Below are 18070 nucleotides of genomic sequence, written 5' to 3'. Positions count from 1 at the left end.
TGGGCATAGCTGTCAACTTTCCCCCTTTTTTAAGGGAAATTCCTTTATTCCGAATAGGATTCCTCGCAAGAAAAGGGGAAAATTGACAGCTATGTGCATGGGTGGGAAGATAAATTAGGGGAGGGAAACCCATTTATTTTAAGTTATATAGCTTGTTCCAGGTGAAAAACATTAAATGCCTGTTAGAAAGTGGGTGTGGTACAGGGTGCCTAAATTGACAGGTGATTTTCTTAACCATGTCATGTGTGCTCCAGCTACAAAGGATTCGGCAAGAAAACAGGGGCTAGGCCTCCCCAGAATGGTGCAATTAGCAACAGAGACAGCCTGGCTGGCTTTATTAAAGGGAACTCCCCAAAAACAACTTTAGTGAGAAATGTATTAAAAACCACTATAATTTGTGGGAGGGGCCAAGCTGTGTTGCAATGGATTGTTCGTCCCCTCGGTGGTTCACATCTGTGGATTCCTCCCTTTTTATTGAGGGCTAGGGGGAAGAGAAGGCGAAAATGGGGGCCCCTCCCTAGGAAAGGCTCCTTCTCCATTAATAAAGGTGTGCAAACGGCAATCCGGAGGCGCTGCTTCCGCCCCTCGACGCAACGGAGGCACTTCCGCCGAGGCCATGGCGCCCGTGTCCCGCTCGCGGAGCCCAGCGGAGACGCCGCCCTCGCGGCGGCAGCGGAGCGGCAGCTCAACCAGCCCGTCCCCGCCCAGGTCCAGCCGCTGCAAGAGTTCCCGCGCCCGGTCCCGGTCCCACGATCGCGGCAGCAGCGGCGGGTTTCGTCAGCGCCCCGGGCCCCCTCACCCCTTCGGGCCCCGGCCGGGCCCCGAGCACTACGGTAAGGAGCAGGAAGAGTCGCTGAGGCAGAGGCGACTAAACGAGAGAGAGAGGATAGGTGAGCTCGGAGCACCTGAAGTTTGGGGGGTCTCGCCCAAAGTTCCCGACCGGGACTCTGATGAGCACACCCCTGCAGAAGACGAAGGGGGTGCATCTAAAAAGAGCAGCTCCTCTGGTTCCAGCTCAGAAGAGGAGCAGAGGAAGAAAAAGAAGAGGAAGAAGAGAAAGGCTGCTTCACGTGAGGAGGGGGGAAAGAAAGCCAAGAAGAGGAAAAAGAAGCATAGAAAAAAGAAGTCCAAGAAAAGAAAGAGTAAGAAAAGCAGGGAGGTGAGCAGCAGCGAAGACTCGGATGGTGACCAACAGCAAGAGGGGGATCTCTGGACTGAGAGAGTAAGAAATGCAGATGGGGAGGGTTTCATAGGGCCAGAAGCTCCCATTACCCATGCCTCTCAAGAGGACCGACCCTTGAACTATGGGCACGCTTTACTCCCCGGCGAAGGCGCTGCCATGGCCGAGTATGTAAAAGCTGGGAAACGCATCCCTAGGAGAGGTGAGATTGGCCTAACCAGCGAAGAGATTGCGTCATTTGAGAAGTCTGGCTACGTGATGAGCGGCAGCAGGCACCGGAGAATGGAAGCTGTGCGCCTGCGGAAGGAGAACCAGATCTACAGTGCAGATGAAAAGAGGGCCCTGGCGTCTTTCAACCAGGAGGAGAGGCGGAAGAGGGAGAACAAGATTCTGGCAGGCTTCCGAGAGATGGTCTACAGGAAAACCCAGGGCAAAGATGACAAATGAACTGGATGCTTCTTCTTGTGTATATTGACAAGCGGCACCTGTTAACAGCGATCTGCAAACGGGTGTCCAGCGTCACAGCCCGACTTGCAGGGCATACTCCAGGTTGAACTTCAGAAAATGGTTTGTGTGTATCCAATAAGGAGATTGACAGGTGTATGTGGACACCCCGGTTTTGCCAATTTGCTGCATGGTGTTGCCAGCAGCAGAAGGACAATGGTGTAAATGAAACAAGGTGTGCTCTCTTGCAAACCTTCCCAAAATATTGCTAGGAATCCAATATATTGTGCCAGTTGGTGACTTCAAAAAACACTTTGTAAAATCCTGAGCAGCAAACCAAGACTTATGTAACTGAAACTTGGCTTTGTTTAAAATCCTTTGCTAAGAGAATGTTGGGTTTGAGCCGCAGAAAGAGTGGAACAAAGAGATCTTCCTCTCACCGCTACCTCCTGAAAATTCAAACACCTGACCACCTAATTTCAGTTCCTAGGGAAAACACTAAATATACTTGTAATTTTGGGTAGAAGTTAGGCCAGCTCCAGCTTCTTTTTCACCAGTAGGTGCACCTTGTAAACATTCCTGTTTTTCTGTTATGCTCACAAAACGTAAACCTTTGGTCTGATCTGGCAGGCCTCTTCTGATGCAGTGCTGACATGTGTGGCGTCTTCAAAGGGCAATGAATTCAAAATTTATGACTACATGGTATAATCACTTCTTCTTTGCAAATGGTTTGTGAAGTTGGTTCACAAACTTGTAGACTTAAAACATGCCCAAATGGAAAGCGGAGAAGAAATCTGAGTCAGCCCATGTTTAGTGTTTATACTAGAAAAAGGTTTATAAATGTATTCAACTCCAGCTATATTAAACTCATTCTAGTACATGAATTACCGTAGTTATCAGATATTTCTCTCTCTCCTATAGATAACTTGGTATGTCTTTTAATGACAGAATTCCTTATTTTTTATTTTTAAAATGAAGCTTTTTCATGGGGTGAACACATCTTTAGAGAATCATAAGCACTAAGTTATGCTTTGTATTTATTTTCAGTCGCTCCTTCCAAGTAGCCCTTCCAGGTCTGAGAAACAGGAATAAATCCCTTAACTCGGGAATGGAAACCTGGCAACCTCCAGATGTTCAGACTACAACTCCCTTCCTGACCACTGGCCACACTGATAGGATCCCACAGCATATGGAGCAAGGGGGGGAGGGGCAACTGGATCTGCCCAGCAGGCCTGATAGTTATCTGCTTCACCCACCCTGCAGGCCAAATTTCACAGGTGGGTAGGGCTGCACAACTATAAATCACCTGGTGTCAGGCAATACTTTTTTGAAAGCAAACTGTGCAGGCAAATGCATAGCCTGCAAGTGCCTTTTAAAGCACTCCATCAGACCTGATGGATCATCGGGGCTCATGGAGCACTTTGCACAGGGCTTTGCAGACCTCCTCAATCAGGTGCCTGCAAACCTCTTTCAGCTGAGCCAGGTTGGTGTGGTTTGACTGAAATGGCCTTCCGAGCCCATTGCAGATGCCTCACAGCTCTAATTATGTCTGCAGGTCAGAGATAACTTACCCCTGATCTAAATGGTCTTGGTTCTTCATCCTTTCCTTAACAAGTAAATACTTCAGTCATTCAATTTATTGTTCAGCAGCCATGGAAAAATGCTACCCATCTTGATTCCCAAGCCGGGGTGAAGTAGTCATGTTGATCTATCTAGGTACGGGAATCAGCTCTGTTAGCACATCACCCAAATTTGGCAGTGATTAAAACCATATCCTGTGCATGTCATGGACAGGTCTTTGAATCATGCCCCATGACCATCAGACATTACTGGTGATGACAAAAAGATATCCCACAGCTCTGGAGGCTGGTTGAGTTTGGCTGTAGAGTTAAGCAGTTCTGTGGTTGCAAAGTCCTCCTTAAAGGAGCAGGGAAATGACATCTGACAATGAAGGAAAAACAAGCTTGGTTTCAGATTTGTTTCTTGCTACAACTCCCACAGAAGCTCCCTCTGATTGGTTCCCCAAGGCTCCATCACTCCAATCACAGTTGTTTCCATGCCTCTCATTTCCATCAGCAGCTGGACTGCCAATCTTGGTTCCCATATTGGATTAAAAAATAATAATTAGGCAGCTGTAACTGAGTTATGTGCATAAACCATCAGGGATGGGGAGATCTCCAGGGCTGAGAATGTGACTAGCCCTATTAGCAAATTGAGTGACACAGGTTTACATATGGCAGAGGCTATTGCAAAAGGAGGCAAAATCTGGCAATACTTTAGGGCAGGGACGTCCAACTCCACAGTATTAAAAAAACTGACCCATTGTCGTAAAAAGACTGGCAGTGATCTACCCAAAGTCGTGGAGCTTTTTTTATTTAGTAAGCCAAAGTTGTTGTTTTTTGCTTTTTTGTAACGAGATCATTGAGGGGCCAGAGATCTACCAGGAACACTCCACGATGTACCAGTATATCGCGATCTACCTGTTAGACATGCCTGCTTTAGTGTATAGACATATTTGACTCTGGATGGGCTCAAAAAAGTGGATGGAGAAAAGGTTTTCTCCCTCTATCCTAACACTAGAACTTATAGGGATCCAATGTTGGGAGATTCAGGACAGATAAAAGGAAGTACTTCTCCTCGCAGCACATAGTTAAACTATGGAACTCACTGCCTCAATTGCCTCAATGGTTGTAGGCAATAATGTTTCTGAATACCAGTTGCTGGAAGCTGCAGGAGGGGACAATGCTCTTGTGCTAGGGTCCCGCTTGCACGTTTTCTACAGGCATCTGGTTGGTCACTATGAGAACAGGATGCTGGACTAGAAGGACTGTTGGCCTGATCCAGCAGGCTCTGCATATGCTCTTATGTAATTAGGACTTGTGAAAGTACTGTTACTTAGAAAGGTAATTGATAGCGCATTCACCTTTCGGTTAGGCTGGCAAACTGGTCTTGTTTTAGAAGAATGGTAGCCACCAGTGACGCTGTGGGTTAAACCACAGAGCCTAGGACTTGCCGATCAGAAGGTCGGCGGTTCAAATCCCCGCAACGGGGTGAGCTCCCATTGCTCAGTCCCAGTTCCTGCCAACCTAGCAGTTCAAAAGCACGTCAAAGTGCAAGTAGATAAACAGGTACCGCTCTGACGGGAAGGTACACGGCGTGTCCGTGCGCTGCTCTGGTTCGCCAGAAGCGGCTTAGTCATGCTGGCCACATGACCCGGAAGTTGTATGCCGGCTCCCTCGGCAAATAAAGCGAGAGGAGCGCCGCAACCCCAGAGTCGGTCACAACTGGACCTAATGGTCAGGGATCCCTTTACCTTTAGCCACCTGACAATGCAAAGGTGTGTCATTGCTTTTTCCAAGGCAAGATTTCACAGCAGTTATCCACACTGCCTGGGAAAGCCCCAGTGTGACACACTCCCAAACAGAAATGACAGGACTATAATTATGCATCGGAAGCTTTAAGAGTAATTAACGCACCAGGTGACAAGTTACAGGCTAGGTATTAGCAAAAATGTGTCTCATTTAAAAAATGATACAAAAGGTTTCAAAAACTCTTAGAAAACAAACTTTCGTTGTCTGGAGTGGGAGGGGGAATCTTCCCCACCATGTCATTGAGACTCCATCCAAATGGCAGCATTTAAGTTCTTATAAAATGATACAGTAGTATATTTGTATAAAATAAACATACTGGCTGATGGACACAGATGGACCATTCAAGCCAAAGACAAGTGACAAGGGCCTCAATGCAGCAGGAGACAAAAGCAATGTTTCCTTGTTTCAGGTAACCGACCCAGTTGCTGGAATATACCAGTTACTTACTCCAGAACAATGTCCCATTCAAGCTTGGGAGACTTTAGCAAATGCAGCTTTTAATACTTGGCACACCTGAATTTTTAAACACAAGTAACCCTCACTTTGCTCTCACTTCAATGCTTTCCTCATACTTCTGTCTGAATAGGGAACACACATATTGCCCACAATTAAAGGCATACCTCCCAACTTGTAGCTACACTGGATGAGTGAGAATTGAAGGACAACTCTTTGAATTACCATTCCAGTTTCTTTTAGGACAACCTGCTTTTCTCTCAACTCCTGTCTCCTTCCTTTGATTTCAAAACAGATGTTCCCAACCACCATTTTCTACATACATTTTACCATTTCTTCTACTGGATTTTGTTCAATAATGACATGACAGTCCCAAGAACAATATGGCATTAACATTCAACTGCCTTTCCTGGAGCCATGAAGATATTTCATCATCAGAAATCACCCAGTCCAACTGACAAGGAGGTGGGAGGAACCCTTTGTTGTAGTTTTATGGAAGTTTCCAAAGCCGTTTACAATGTTATATAAAATATGATTAGAGGTTTGGTACACATTCTTTCTCCGTGGCTGAACTGCCCAAAAGTTTGTCATCTCCCTTGATTCTGATGCCGTTTCATTTTTGGCCTTTTCTTTTTATCTTCTGATCTTGGTTTTAACGCGCACACACAAGCAGAAACCCCAGCAATTGCTTTTGGAAGATCAGTTCCTTTTTGCCACTTGTTCTTCTCTTTGTTATACACCTGGACGGTTCTGGAGAAGACGGTGTCCTCCCAGCTATAGCCACCAAGGATGTAGATCTTGCCTTCCCACATGGCCACTCCAGATTCACTGTTGGCTTGCAGCAAGGGTGCCACTCTGGTCCACTGATTGCACTGTGGGCTGTAAGACTCCACAGCCAAAATGTCAAAGCGGGTCATCGTTTCGAGGTAATCGTCACTGCCGCCAATGGAGTAAATGTCATCCTCCAAGGTGCACATGCTGTGCCAGCCGCGGGCGGTGATCATCGGCCTCTTCTCTTCCCACACGTCGGTGCGATAATCGTAGCAGAGCAGATTTTTGCGATAGGGGCCGATTTGGTAATCGTGGCCTCCTGATATATAAACCAAATCATTGTGGGCTGCCCCAGCATGGCCATAAGTAAACCTAGGACAGAAAGAAAGGGGGAGGGGAAAAGATATAATCAGTTGTGGGGAAGCCCTTTCAAACAAGATGAATATTTTAGAAATCCCACTAAACTTTAAGTACTGTTATCATAATAGTAATAGTGGTGGGAGAGGTAATAATAATAGCCTACAGGATACAACACTAATGGTGTTCTGGTCCTGAATAGGGGCCCGCACAATGCAGAAAGGCAGGACATTTGCTTTCAGCACCAAGGAGAGCTCCTAGTGACCCACTTTCTCCTATGAAGGCTGGAGGTGAAGTGAAGTCTTTTTAACCTCAGCCTCCCATGCACCTCTCCTAGGCTCCTGGCTCTCAGCACCAAGTAGAGCTAGCTCCTAGTGAGCGACTTGCCCTTTAGCGGGGCTGGAGGTGACCTGAGGCTTTCTGAGCCTCTGCCTACTGTCCACAACCCCTATGCAATGTCCCCTTTGTTTGAGGAAATACAGACGAAAAACTCTGCTTCTCCTGTGTGCCACATGCCATGGGCCCGATTCAGTGTCCTGGTCTCTGCTGGATTCCACTGCCATTACTCCTGGTTACTGCTGAGTTCTGCAAGCCAAGAGATCAAATTCCACTTTGCCCCTGGACAGTCTGAGGATCCTTACAGCTTTTCCTTTGAATTGCCACCACAAAGAGTAAGAGGCAACAAGCAAACCACTTAATTTTGCAACTTTTTCCAGGAAACTCACATTGTTCTTTTTGCAACATAAAACAGCCTTCCCCAACCTGGTACCTTGTTGGACTCCCAACTTCCACCAGCCCCAGCCAACATGACCAGCGGCCAGGGAGGATGGCAGTTATACTCCAAGAACATACAGAGGGTGCTGGATTGAGTGAAAGCCAAAATAAAACAAGGGTGGAGAATAATCTTCAGCCTAAGACCCCATTCCCTTCTGGAAAGCCTTCCAGGGCTCACCTGCCACTAGCGGCCGTGGCAAGAGGTGAAACACACAGACACTATACACATACTTGACAACTGCAAAGCAGGGTCATGGCTTGGGGAGGATTGATACAGAGGCTTGGAGGGCCAGATCTGGCCCCCCAGACCTGAGGTTCACATATACACCCCCGTGTGAATGATTGTCTCCAGATCCTGATCCAGGTTACCTTGGCAAGCCTGCTACATAGGTCCATGCATCTTTCTCCGGGCTGTAGATCTCAACAGATGAAAGCGCTCCATTTTCGTTCCTTCCACCGACAGCCACTAGCATGCCCTTGATGGCAGCCAGATAGAAGTCTACACGACGCTGCCTCATGGAAGCAAGCTGTGAAAGAAACGGAAGCCCCACAACATACCTGAATAGTCATATATAGACACACACACACACACACACACACACACACACACACACGTATGTATGTATGTATCATTTTTTTATTTATGATTTTCAGTTATATTCATTTCAATAGTTTTACAGTCATTTTAACATTCCAATACTTGACTTCCTTCCTCCTCTTTCTGAGGTTCCTTAAATTTATTTTTATCATTCCCTGCATATTCTAAATTAACTTACAGCCAAATATATTTTTGATGGCCAGACAATAGTCTAGAAAACAGATTGGCTCACAACAATGCAAGATAAAGGAGTTGGTCATGTCTAGATTAGGCTATTCTAACCATATCAGAAGAAAGATATCTTCAGGAAGCCTGATTAATTCAATAACAGATGTATCCATTTACAGAGAGGCACCCAAACCCCATCCTCACTCGAACGTCTCTCTTGATGAGAACAGGAAATCAAGGAGTTAGTAAAATAGAAGTGACTTGCTACAGGGGAGAATCTGTTGGAACCATCGAGGAGGAAGAATTTGACACTTGTATTTAAAAAAATTAAAAAAGCTTTGATGAATTTATTCAGAATTTTGTACTGAAAAACTCTAGAAAGAAGCTATTTTAATTTAATATACAATGTAAGTTTTGCTTTATTTTGAAATATATTTTTTTATTTTGTGGTTTAGTATTTTGAATTAACTTGGAGGGGGAACACAATCTTTTCAGTACTCAGGGCATCCCAAGCTCTTCGAGTTACTTACTTCCTATAATAAACTGCTTTGTTATTTTCTTACTCCACAAACATCTCTGTGCATGTGCTTGCAACAGGTAAAGTCTCCCTCTACCCAGACTCACAAGCCATACAAGGCACTCTCTGCCTATCAAAGCTCCAACACCACCCCTCACCCCAATTTCTGACCTTTCTTAGAGAACAGTGCCTCATTTTCTCAGTCTTGTGCACCACCATGAATGCTAAGAAACTGCTCCCCCCGCCTCCATTGAATCTGGAGGGGCATGATATATTGCAATATGGAAACCAGATTCCACAGTTCACAGCATAAGCATTGCTGCACAGATGGCTGCACTCCTTGGTTTTCATGTTTTAAGGACAGAAGTCTTTTGCCTTCTGCTAAAAGCATAAAATTTTACAAGAACATATATGTGCCCATTGCAGCTGAAGCCTCACCTTTATCCAGTGGTTACACCGAGGGTCATACCTATATAGAAGATTGGAGGCGGCATCCCCGCCATTGTCACGTGAAAAGCTTCCTCCAGCAATGAAGATGAACCCTCCGAGCACTGCAACGCAGTGGTGGCTCCGTGGAGCAGGGAGCGGTGTTTCCCTCACCCACTGCCCCGTTTTGGTGTCCAGGAAGCAGGTGTCGTCACTCAGCTCCAAGCAATTTTCCGACACCTCCCCGCCGACGAAGAGGAGCTTTTCGTCACTCGTGCGGAGAGTGGTCCGCTTGTTCTGAAGGACCGGCTGAGCCGCGACATTGTTGTGGTAGTGGACCGCCTCTTCGACGAAGGTCTCACAGTTGGTTTCTTTCGAGAGGAGGGAGCAGACGGCCGGCTTGACGCGGTGCAGCAGGTCGCTCTTTGGTATCAAGGGGAAATGGATGTTTTCCAAGACAGAGTAGGCCTCCCTCTCCCTCTCTGGGGACTGCGTCAGCCACTGCAACGCGGCCTGCAGCAAGTCGTGCTCACATTCCTGCTGGACGTCGTCGCTGCCCAGGTACTGGCACAGCTTCTGGATGGAAATGTTCTGCAGGAAGTGTGGTGTGAAAGACAGCGTGCCAAAGTTCCTCAAGATGAAGGAATCAATGTACAAGTCCAGGCGCCTGAGGTTGTAGAGAGAGGCCAGCTCCTGCAGGTACAAGTAGTTCTCCTCGTTGACCTCGTTCTCCAGGTACTCGCAACAGAAGTCAACCACCTTCCAGATCTGCAGCAGGTGGGCAGTTTCCAAAATGTAATCGATGTTGCCACCATCGAGGGAGAGCTCACTCCCATACAGGAAGTCCACGATGGCTTTGAGGCCAACGTAGGATGCTCCAAAGAGCTCCACCTCTTTCTGGTAGGCTTCCCGCATCCCAATGGTGAACATTGAGTTGAAATAGTCACTGCAGACCGCTAAAATGTTCCGATGGGCAGGGACCCTCTGCTCATCCGCAACCAGAACGACGTCACAGAAGAGGCCCCGTTGCCTCTGTTCGTTCAAGCTCTGAAGAACTAGGCTGGAGTGGTCAGCCCATTTGTATACCTGAAAGGAAGAGAATGATTGTCAAATTGCTATTTACCTGAGGGGTAATAAATCTATTAATTTATCTGGCAGAGGGCCACGCTCCCTCAGAGGTAATCTTTTGGGAGCAGCATGGCAGCGCAGGGAGTGGGTCCAGAGCCACCTCACACTCTCTCTGTTTATCTCTTAAGAAGACCACCGCCCTTCCATCTCTTTCTTATGGGAGAATCAAGAGGGAGGGAGGAGAGAAAGCAAATACAGTATGGAGTTATCTTAGGAGAGAGAAAATGCTGGGTAGTGATGATCTTAACTGGCCGCCACCTTCCTGGTATATGCCTAGAATTAGGCAGGGGGTCACACAAAGCCCTGCAGTCACAGGTTGGCCGTTTGCCTCTCTCCTGGGCAGGTCAGGAGAGCTACATCTCAGAGTGGATGCTATGCATGCAGAAAGTCCCTGGTTGAATACCCAGCTTCTCCAGGTAGAACTGGGAGAAAACTCTGTACACGGACCAATGGTTTGACCAATATGGCAGCTTCCTATGTCTCTTGGGACGGGTCTTAGTTCAGAAGGGGAGCACCTGCTTTCCAGGCAGAATGTCCCTGGCATCTCCAAGTAGGGCTGGGAGACGACCTTGTCTGAAACCCTGGAGAGCTGTTGCCAGCCAGTAAGAACTGCAGTAAGCTAAATGAATGAATGGTCTGGCTCAATATATAGCAGCTTCCTAAGAGACAGTGGTCTCCTCATCAGACAACAGCACTATGAACTAGAGTTAGACATTTATGGAACAAAGCAACTTCTAAAAGCAACCATCCCTGTTTCTTTTTCTTGGGCAAGAGACCTACGAATAAATCAGCACATGTGGAAAACAGGAGAGGTTCTTTTCATATATAATTTCAAAACCACTACATTCCACATGTAAAATGGGCGTTAATTCTGGGGTATTAAATAGAGAAATGCAAGTCTCCCATATCTGTGGGAGAAGTTCCAGTCTGCCAACGTAACAAGCAATACGTGCATAAAGTCGCAGACCTTTGAGGATTCGCTTATCTTGTGTGGGCGAGAAATCCTTGCTTGTCTTGTTCCTTCCATCATTGTGCAGCTTCTTGCAGTCCTATGAGTGTGGAAAACAAAAAACAAATTAACAACCCAGTCACCTTTGAAAGAGAAAGCAAGATGGACTCTAATCATGGGGGTCTAGATAGAATACAGTCAAGGAGTTTAAGTTTTAACTTTAGTCAGTTGCGTAGATCTGGAGTGGGAAACCCTTTTTGGGGCGGAGGGCCACACGGAATTCCAATAGTGGGTGGGACCCAACTGAAAAGTGGGTGGGGCCCTACCCAGGAGCAAGCCCCACTGAGTTCAAGGGGATGTGAGTATAGGATTGAAACCTCCATTGAATAAAGAAGCACTTTTTAATCAGATAAAAATTTACCTCCAATGTTGTTTTTTAAATAGATAATATTGTTTAAAACTGCAGGCTGCAAATGCCATCTTAAATGCCATCCTCTTCAGTGCAATAAAGAAGTGAAAATGAAATTGTTTTTAAGGATATGAAAAGTTTTGCAAGCTCAGGACAACAGCTTAATCAATTTATAGTGCTATGCTATGGTCCTTTGCTATGCAGTAGGTAGTCTCCTACACATAGGATTGTACCAAAAGTCTCATAGGTTTCATTGACAGGTTAGCCATAATCAGGAGGCTCCCAAAAGGTTTCCCCATCATAAAGTTAGAAAGAACCACAAAGGTCAACTAGGCCATCCACTTGCTGATGCAAGAAATCTGCTGCTATAGCATCTGCAATAGGTAGCAATCCAGCCTCTGCTTAAAATCCTTTAACCAAGGACAGTCCACCACCTTCCAAGGCAGCCATTATTTGGCAGGCAATTCATTTCCCCCTCTTTGCAGAATATTTCAACTGCCAGAGTGGAGGGTGCATTCATTCCTGACATCATTCCTTGGAATCATGGCACAGCCTTTCCACTAGCACAAATAGAATAGCACAAATAGAATGAGAGTAATACAATTTTAAGGAGAATAAATTTAGCAGGGGCCAGAGATCTAGACACACATACACACACACACACACACACACACACACACACACACAGAATTAGCCATAGATAAGACTGCAATCCAATGCTGTTTATAAGAATAAACAGCACTGAACACAGTGAGTCTTGTTTTTGCATAAGTCATGTAATAAGAGTTTAACCAAAATATCAGTTTGTGAGAAGAGGGCAATGAGTAAACTGGAACATACGAAGCACAATATATATATATATATTTAATAGTTTTTTCCACTTAAAAATTAAACCAATTTATACTATTTTTTTTAAAAAAAGAATTGCACTGAAGACTAATTTCCTCAAGAGAACTGTGCAGCCCAATGAGGCATGTTTAGTCAAGGCCCAGCATCCAACTGCCCCTCAGCTAAATTTTACTGAGTGACAGTCTCTCTCTCTCATTCTAACCTATATCACAGGGTTATTGTGAGGTTAAAGAAGAAAAGGGGAATAATGGGTCATGTATCCTGACTTTAGATATACGTATGTATGTATATATGTGTGTGTGTGTGTCTATCTATCTATCTATCATCTATCTAAAATAGTTGCAATCCTGTATCCAATTCTGTAGCCACTTAAATCAAACTTAATACTTACTTCTGAGTAAAGGTAAAGAGACCCCTGACCATTAGGGAGCAGCCAGTGTACGGCTTCCGGGTCATGTGGCCAGCATGACTAAGCCACTTCTGGCGAAACCAGAGCAGCGCACAGAAATGCCATTTACCTTCCCACAGAAGCGGTACCTATTTATCTACTTGCACTTCGTGCTTTCAAACTGCTAGGTTGGCAGGAGCAGGGACCGAGCAACGGGAGCTCACCCCGTCACAGGGATTTGAACTGCCGACCTTCCAATCAGCAAGTGCTAGCCTCAGTGGTTTAGACTACAGTGCCACCCACGTCCCTCTACACATATATAGGACTGCACTATTAACAAGCAAGCCCAGTTCTATGTGGTTTCCTTCTAGGTAACTGCATATAGGACTGAAGCCTATTTTGGATTGCCCTTAGAGGCGTAAAAAGAAGATTTGAAACCAAAACATGTGAAAGAAAATGTCCTTAACAAATATTTCAGCATTCTAGGCAGTTAAGGATGACATTTTCACTAAACTAATGTGTTAGTTTGCTTTTAGGTTTTGAAATTAACAGTGCAGTCCCAGACCTGTTTACTTGGGACTAAGTCCCTCTGATATCAATAGGGGTTACTCTCATAATGTAAATGGGCACAGTTAACAAAGTTGATTAATCTGACCCTTTCAGAAAAGGAGGGAATAGTGGGTTCTCCTGGCTTGTCCTAAACCTGAGCCTGTTCTGCAAAGCCAAAGGAAAATAGGGAAAGGAAGTTGGTGAAAGAGGCAGAAAGGGGAATTCAAATTCAGCAACTCCAATGCATAAAGAAGTGGGGGGGGGGGAATAACCCAGTAAGCATGTGGCTGGGGGAAAACAAAACATCAATCTTAAAAGTGCCCAGGAAGGGATTGCAACACGCATATCCTGCCCAGAAAACAGCCATTGGGAATCGGCCTTCACACACACACACACACACACATATATACACACACACATATACACACACACACAGACACACACACACACACACACACACACACACTTTCCACCACGCTTCCAAAGCTCTGTCGTCACCCCAAATCTGCCCAACCACGCTGAGAGTCAATTAACATCACGGGGTAGGGGGAGGCAGCCGATGGTGAGGCGGGTTTGCTGCTGGGCACAGGGGCTCGAGGCAGCGGGAGTTTCCCATCATGCTTCGCCCCGAGCATCTCCCCAAGGAGGCGCCGAGGGCCCTGCTGCTGCTCTTACCGCAGGGCTCAGGAGCGCTGCCGCTCTCGCAGCCGCAGAAAAGGCTACATTGCTCGCCTCTTCCTCTCGCAGCCATGTCTCCCTCTCTCTGTCTTTTAAATCATCCAGGAACTGTGGCCCAGATTGAAAGGGGAGCGCGCCAATGAGAGAGAGAGAGAGGGACAAGGAGGTTGGCAGATAGGGTGGGGCTAACTCGGGCTTGCGCCTCTCCGCCAAATCGGGCGCGAGCAAAGCGCGGAGCGAAAGCAAAGCTGATCTCGCTGCTGCAGCAAAGAGGTCAGGTCTCCCTCGGGCATTGAAATTCCGCTCAGGCTGCAGCAGCAAGCGGAAGCCGCCTCTCTCCTTTGCCTGGGAGGGTAGAGGCAAGAGAGCGTCTGTTTGCAGCCAAGGAAGAGCTTTTGCACTGTTTTTTTTTAAAACAACAACAACAACAACAACAACAACAACTAATAATAATAATAATAATAATAATAATAAAGCAGTCTTGTGGCATGCTCTTCCAAGAGAGATTGGCAGGCGCCTTCTGTTTCCACCTTCAAATGCTTGCTGAAAACTTTCCCATGCCGCCAGGATTATTATTATATTAGAATCATAGAATTAGAGAGTTGGAAGTGACCAAGAGGGTCATCTAGTCCAACCCCCTTTTGGGGCAGGAATCTTTTTGCCCAACAGGCTCAAACCCACGACCCTGAGATTAGGAGTCTCATGCTCTGCTGACTGAGCTATCCTCAGTATATTATTATTATTATTATTATTATTATTATTATTATTATTATTATTAAAACCATACCCCAATGTGATTTATGAAAAACAGTAAAAACAAACAAACAAACCCAAGAACAATAAATACATTTAAAACAAGACTAAAACCAGGACAGGTAGACACTTGTGGTAGTCTTGTTTTAAATGTATTTATTGTTCTTGGGTTTGTTTGTTTTTACTGTTTTTCATAAATCACATTGGGGTATGGTTTTATCCCTCTGGGAAAGCCTGTTGGGCCAAAAACATCTTCATTTGTTTCTGGAAAGTGCAGGTAGTGGGGGCCTCTCAAACCAGCTTTAATACAACTAGAAAACTTAAGCCTTAGGAATGTTGTGTGAATTTGAGATCGCCATTGCACATGTGCAGATGACTCCTTCATAAATAGGAGTTCCTGGGGCAGGGAAACCAAAAAAAGGTCATGCGCATTAGGCGAAGACCTGCCCACCTCCTCTCTAATGTGCACAACACCACAAACATGGCTTTAAATGTAGAAGAGCAAAAGTGACCTCCCAGCATTGTAAGCCATAAATGTGAACACAACATAAATGCAAATGTCTAACAGTAATGCTAAGCACAGGCTGCAGGAGCTAAATCCCAGAATGACCTTAACAGCACTGATATAACGTGCTCAGGATTTTGCTACTGTGTGGCTGCAATCCCAAGCACACCCAGGGTGTGGTCCCAAGCTTAAGGCACAAGAAGCCACCACATAGATGAAGCTAAGCAGGTGTGGATCTGGTCAGTACCTGCATGGGAGACTGCCTGGGATCCAAATGTGTGCCAGTAAATAAATGAATAAAAATAAATAGGGAGACAGCTCCCTTGAACTTAATTGGTCTGCTTCTATCTATTGGTCATGCTTTCAATCGTGATTTAAAGGTCCTTTCCAGGTGGTTTCAGCGGAGACCTTTGAGAGGCTCCATAAGATGGGGGACACTTTAATAATAATAATAATAATAATAATAATAATAATAATAATAATAATAATAATATATTTCTACCCCACCCATCTGGCTGGGTTTCCCCAGCCACTCTGGGCAGCTTCCAACAACAAATTAAAAATACATTAAAACATTTATCCATTCCCTATCATCTCTGCTGCAACCTAGATGCCAACTGTCATGCTTAGATTATTATGCACCTGGGTTTCTGTTCCCCTAATACCTGTCTGCCTGCACTTTGTACTGCTTTGGGATCATAGAGACTGGAAACATTCTAGACCAGCAGAGGGAGATAGCTGCATCTGAAACAAAGTGGGAGAATTATACTTCAAGGATATCTTTACATACATTAAGTAAAGTAGAAACATTGCCTCCCACCCCCACCCCCACCCCCGCTCACCTTTCCCCCCTCTACCTCTCCCCCCCCTTTTCTTCCTAATGTAACCCTAATGTCTCAACAAATGAAACTGACCTATGGAAAATGTAACTTGAAAAAAGAGACATTGTGTATACCTTTGTAAACCAAGAAAACTTTAATAAAAATATATTATTATTTTTTAAAAAACTCAGCCTAAGAAGGTAAGAACATAAAAGGAGCCTGCTGGGTCAGGTCAATGGCCCATCTAGTCCAGCACCCTGTTTTTACGGTGCCCAGCCAGAGGCCTGTGAGAAGCCTGCAAGCAGGACACGAGTGCAATAAAGTTGTTTTAATTTAATACAGTATATAATGCAGGCACACCACAGGCTCAAACTGTCATTCAGGGTTATATAAATCCCACCTCCATTCCGAGTTTACTAAGAGCTGCAATGATTTTCTCCTGTCACAATAGCATAGTTATGAGATTTGTCTGAATGTCATATTTTGGTTCCCCCTCAGGACTGTGGTTTTATATCTATAAAGTGGGATTTTGTAGAATGGCACTTCCAGCTGACCTGTTTATTCATCCCCATTTGTTGGTAGGGAGATTAGATGATGTTTGTGAGAACATGTGTTACCTGATGTTGCGTGTCACCCCAAATTTTCTAGTGCGTTTTCCCCATCACTTTTCGTATCACGGAAAGTCCAGCCTTATATTATGCAGGTTTGTAGGCAAGACCCCTCTGCAGACTATAATTGCATGACCATAGATTGCTGATATGTGATTGAGTCCCACCCTAAAATGTGACAGTCTGAAAGCGTTTTAAGAAGAGGCAATGGTCAGACTTTGGCTGCGTATACACATTAGCAGCTTCAAACTTCTTTTCTTCTTCAATTCAAAGCTGGCTTGGAGGTAGGAAACACATCCACATGAAGCATTTCATTAAACAGTTTTAAAACAGGATACAGGATAGATGTGGATTGTGGTTAATGTCATGTGTACATCGCTCCCCAAATCAGCAGTGGGAGCACATTGGATGCAGAGCAAACATGAGCGCATACACAGCCTTTGTTAAGTCAAAGGCACTAGCTGGGACTGATAAGTATCTCTTTGCAGGACTAAATAATACAGCAATTACTAACTGGAGATGCTAACAGAAGGCATGACTCCTCTGCCCCTCCCCTGACTAGAGGTGATGTCATTATAAGAAAACAACAGACCAGGAGCTGGTTTTGTCTTGAACCTCGGCTGGCCTGAATCCAAAGCTATGGCTTTGAAGGCTGCCCTAGAAATAGTAAGAAAGTTGTGGCCCACAGGCGCAATTTTGCATCAGGTTCTGGTAGACTTAGTATAAAAACAAATATAACATTTCAGGGGATAAGGTCTGATGTCAAGAGGTTGGGGGAGGGCGTCAAGAGCAAAAAGGTTTAGTAACAGGCCAAGGTCTCTCACACACATACACAGCAGTCAAGTTCGCAGCAAGGAAGCGGTCAAGAAGCTGGAGTAAGGAAATTGTTCTGGCAACTTTCTTCTTCGTTCCTGTGAAAAAAGCCTTGTTGATCACAGTGGGACTTCCTTTGGGGGAAAACATGCATAGGGTTAGGCCAGCCTTTCCAGAACAAAGACCCACTGCTTCAGATAACCTCTGCAGCTGCTGCGTGAGAATTATATTATAATAAATTCAACTCCTGATAAAGGGCACTGTTTATTTGCCTATTCTCTCTCCCCATGAACTACCAGCCATTTATCATACCTTCAGCCTTTTGTTCTTTTGTTGTTGTCAGTATTCCAAACATTGTTAAGCCTTCTTGTCTCTTGACAATGTGCAAAGGTCGCATTCAGTGCTATTCATAGTAGACACACTGAAGTTAAGGGATATGACTTTCAACGGGTCTTCGTTGAATGGATGCAGCCCTTGTGTGAACAGTGCAGAAAACTGGTCTAGCGTTCAATTCATTATGAAAAAAAAATTAGGGGGAGGGGATGTGTTTAAGGATTGGGC

The 18070-nt window shown here is 45.3% G+C and overlaps 2 protein-coding genes across 3 annotated transcripts; one reads left to right on the top strand and one right to left on the bottom strand.

The window, feature by feature from the left end:
* The first annotated feature begins 418 nt into the window (after positions 1 to 418).
* Positions 419 to 2508, top strand: LOC114602182 (NF-kappa-B-activating protein-like). The gene has a single exon (XM_077931557.1). The coding sequence runs from the start codon at positions 617 to 619 to the stop codon at positions 1625 to 1627; it is 1011 nt and encodes a 336-aa protein (XP_077787683.1). The 5' UTR covers positions 419 to 616; the 3' UTR covers positions 1628 to 2508.
* Positions 2509 to 5065: 2557 nt separating this feature from the next.
* KLHL36 (kelch like family member 36) lies at positions 5066 to 17998 on the bottom strand. Of its 2 annotated transcripts, XM_028740088.2 has the most exons (6): positions 17822 to 17998; positions 15910 to 16011; positions 11155 to 11236; positions 9072 to 10145; positions 7720 to 7877; positions 5066 to 6591 (listed from the first exon to the last, which is right to left on the bottom strand). In XM_028740088.2, the coding sequence occupies exons 3-6, from the start codon at positions 11215 to 11217 to the stop codon at positions 6036 to 6038; spliced, it is 1851 nt and encodes a 616-aa protein (XP_028595921.2). In that variant the 5' UTR covers positions 11218 to 11236; positions 15910 to 16011; positions 17822 to 17998; the 3' UTR covers positions 5066 to 6035. The 2 variants fall into 2 exon arrangements, with proteins under 2 accessions (XP_028595921.2, XP_028595920.2); XM_028740087.2 differs by lacking the exons at positions 15910 to 16011; positions 17822 to 17998 and adding an exon at positions 14007 to 14132.
* Between the last annotated feature and the right edge of the window lie 72 nt (positions 17999 to 18070).

This window comes from Podarcis muralis, chromosome 7, assembly GCF_964188315.1.
Source record: "Podarcis muralis chromosome 7, rPodMur119.hap1.1, whole genome shotgun sequence".
In the NCBI taxonomy this organism is placed as follows: domain Eukaryota; kingdom Metazoa; phylum Chordata; class Lepidosauria; order Squamata; family Lacertidae; genus Podarcis; species Podarcis muralis.
This window is presented reverse-complemented; position numbering and strand designations above follow the sequence as displayed.

Bases quoted from the DNA above. Each gene is read 5' to 3' on its own strand.
- LOC114602182 (XM_077931557.1), top strand. From the start codon at position 617: ATGGCGCCCGTGTCCCGCTCGCGGAGCCCAGCGGAGACGCCGCCCTCG.
- KLHL36 (XM_028740088.2), bottom strand. From the start codon at position 11,217: ATGATGGAAGGAACAAGACAAGCAAGGATTTCTCGCCCACACAAGATA. The intron at 7,878-9,071 runs GTGAGGCTTCAG...TTTCTTTCACAG, and splicing joins GGTGTAACCACTGGATAAAG to CTTGCTTCCATGAGGCAGCG. The intron at 6,592-7,719 runs GTAACCTGGATC...TTTCTGTCCTAG, and splicing joins TATGTAGCAGGCTTGCCAAG to GTTTACTTATGGCCATGCTG.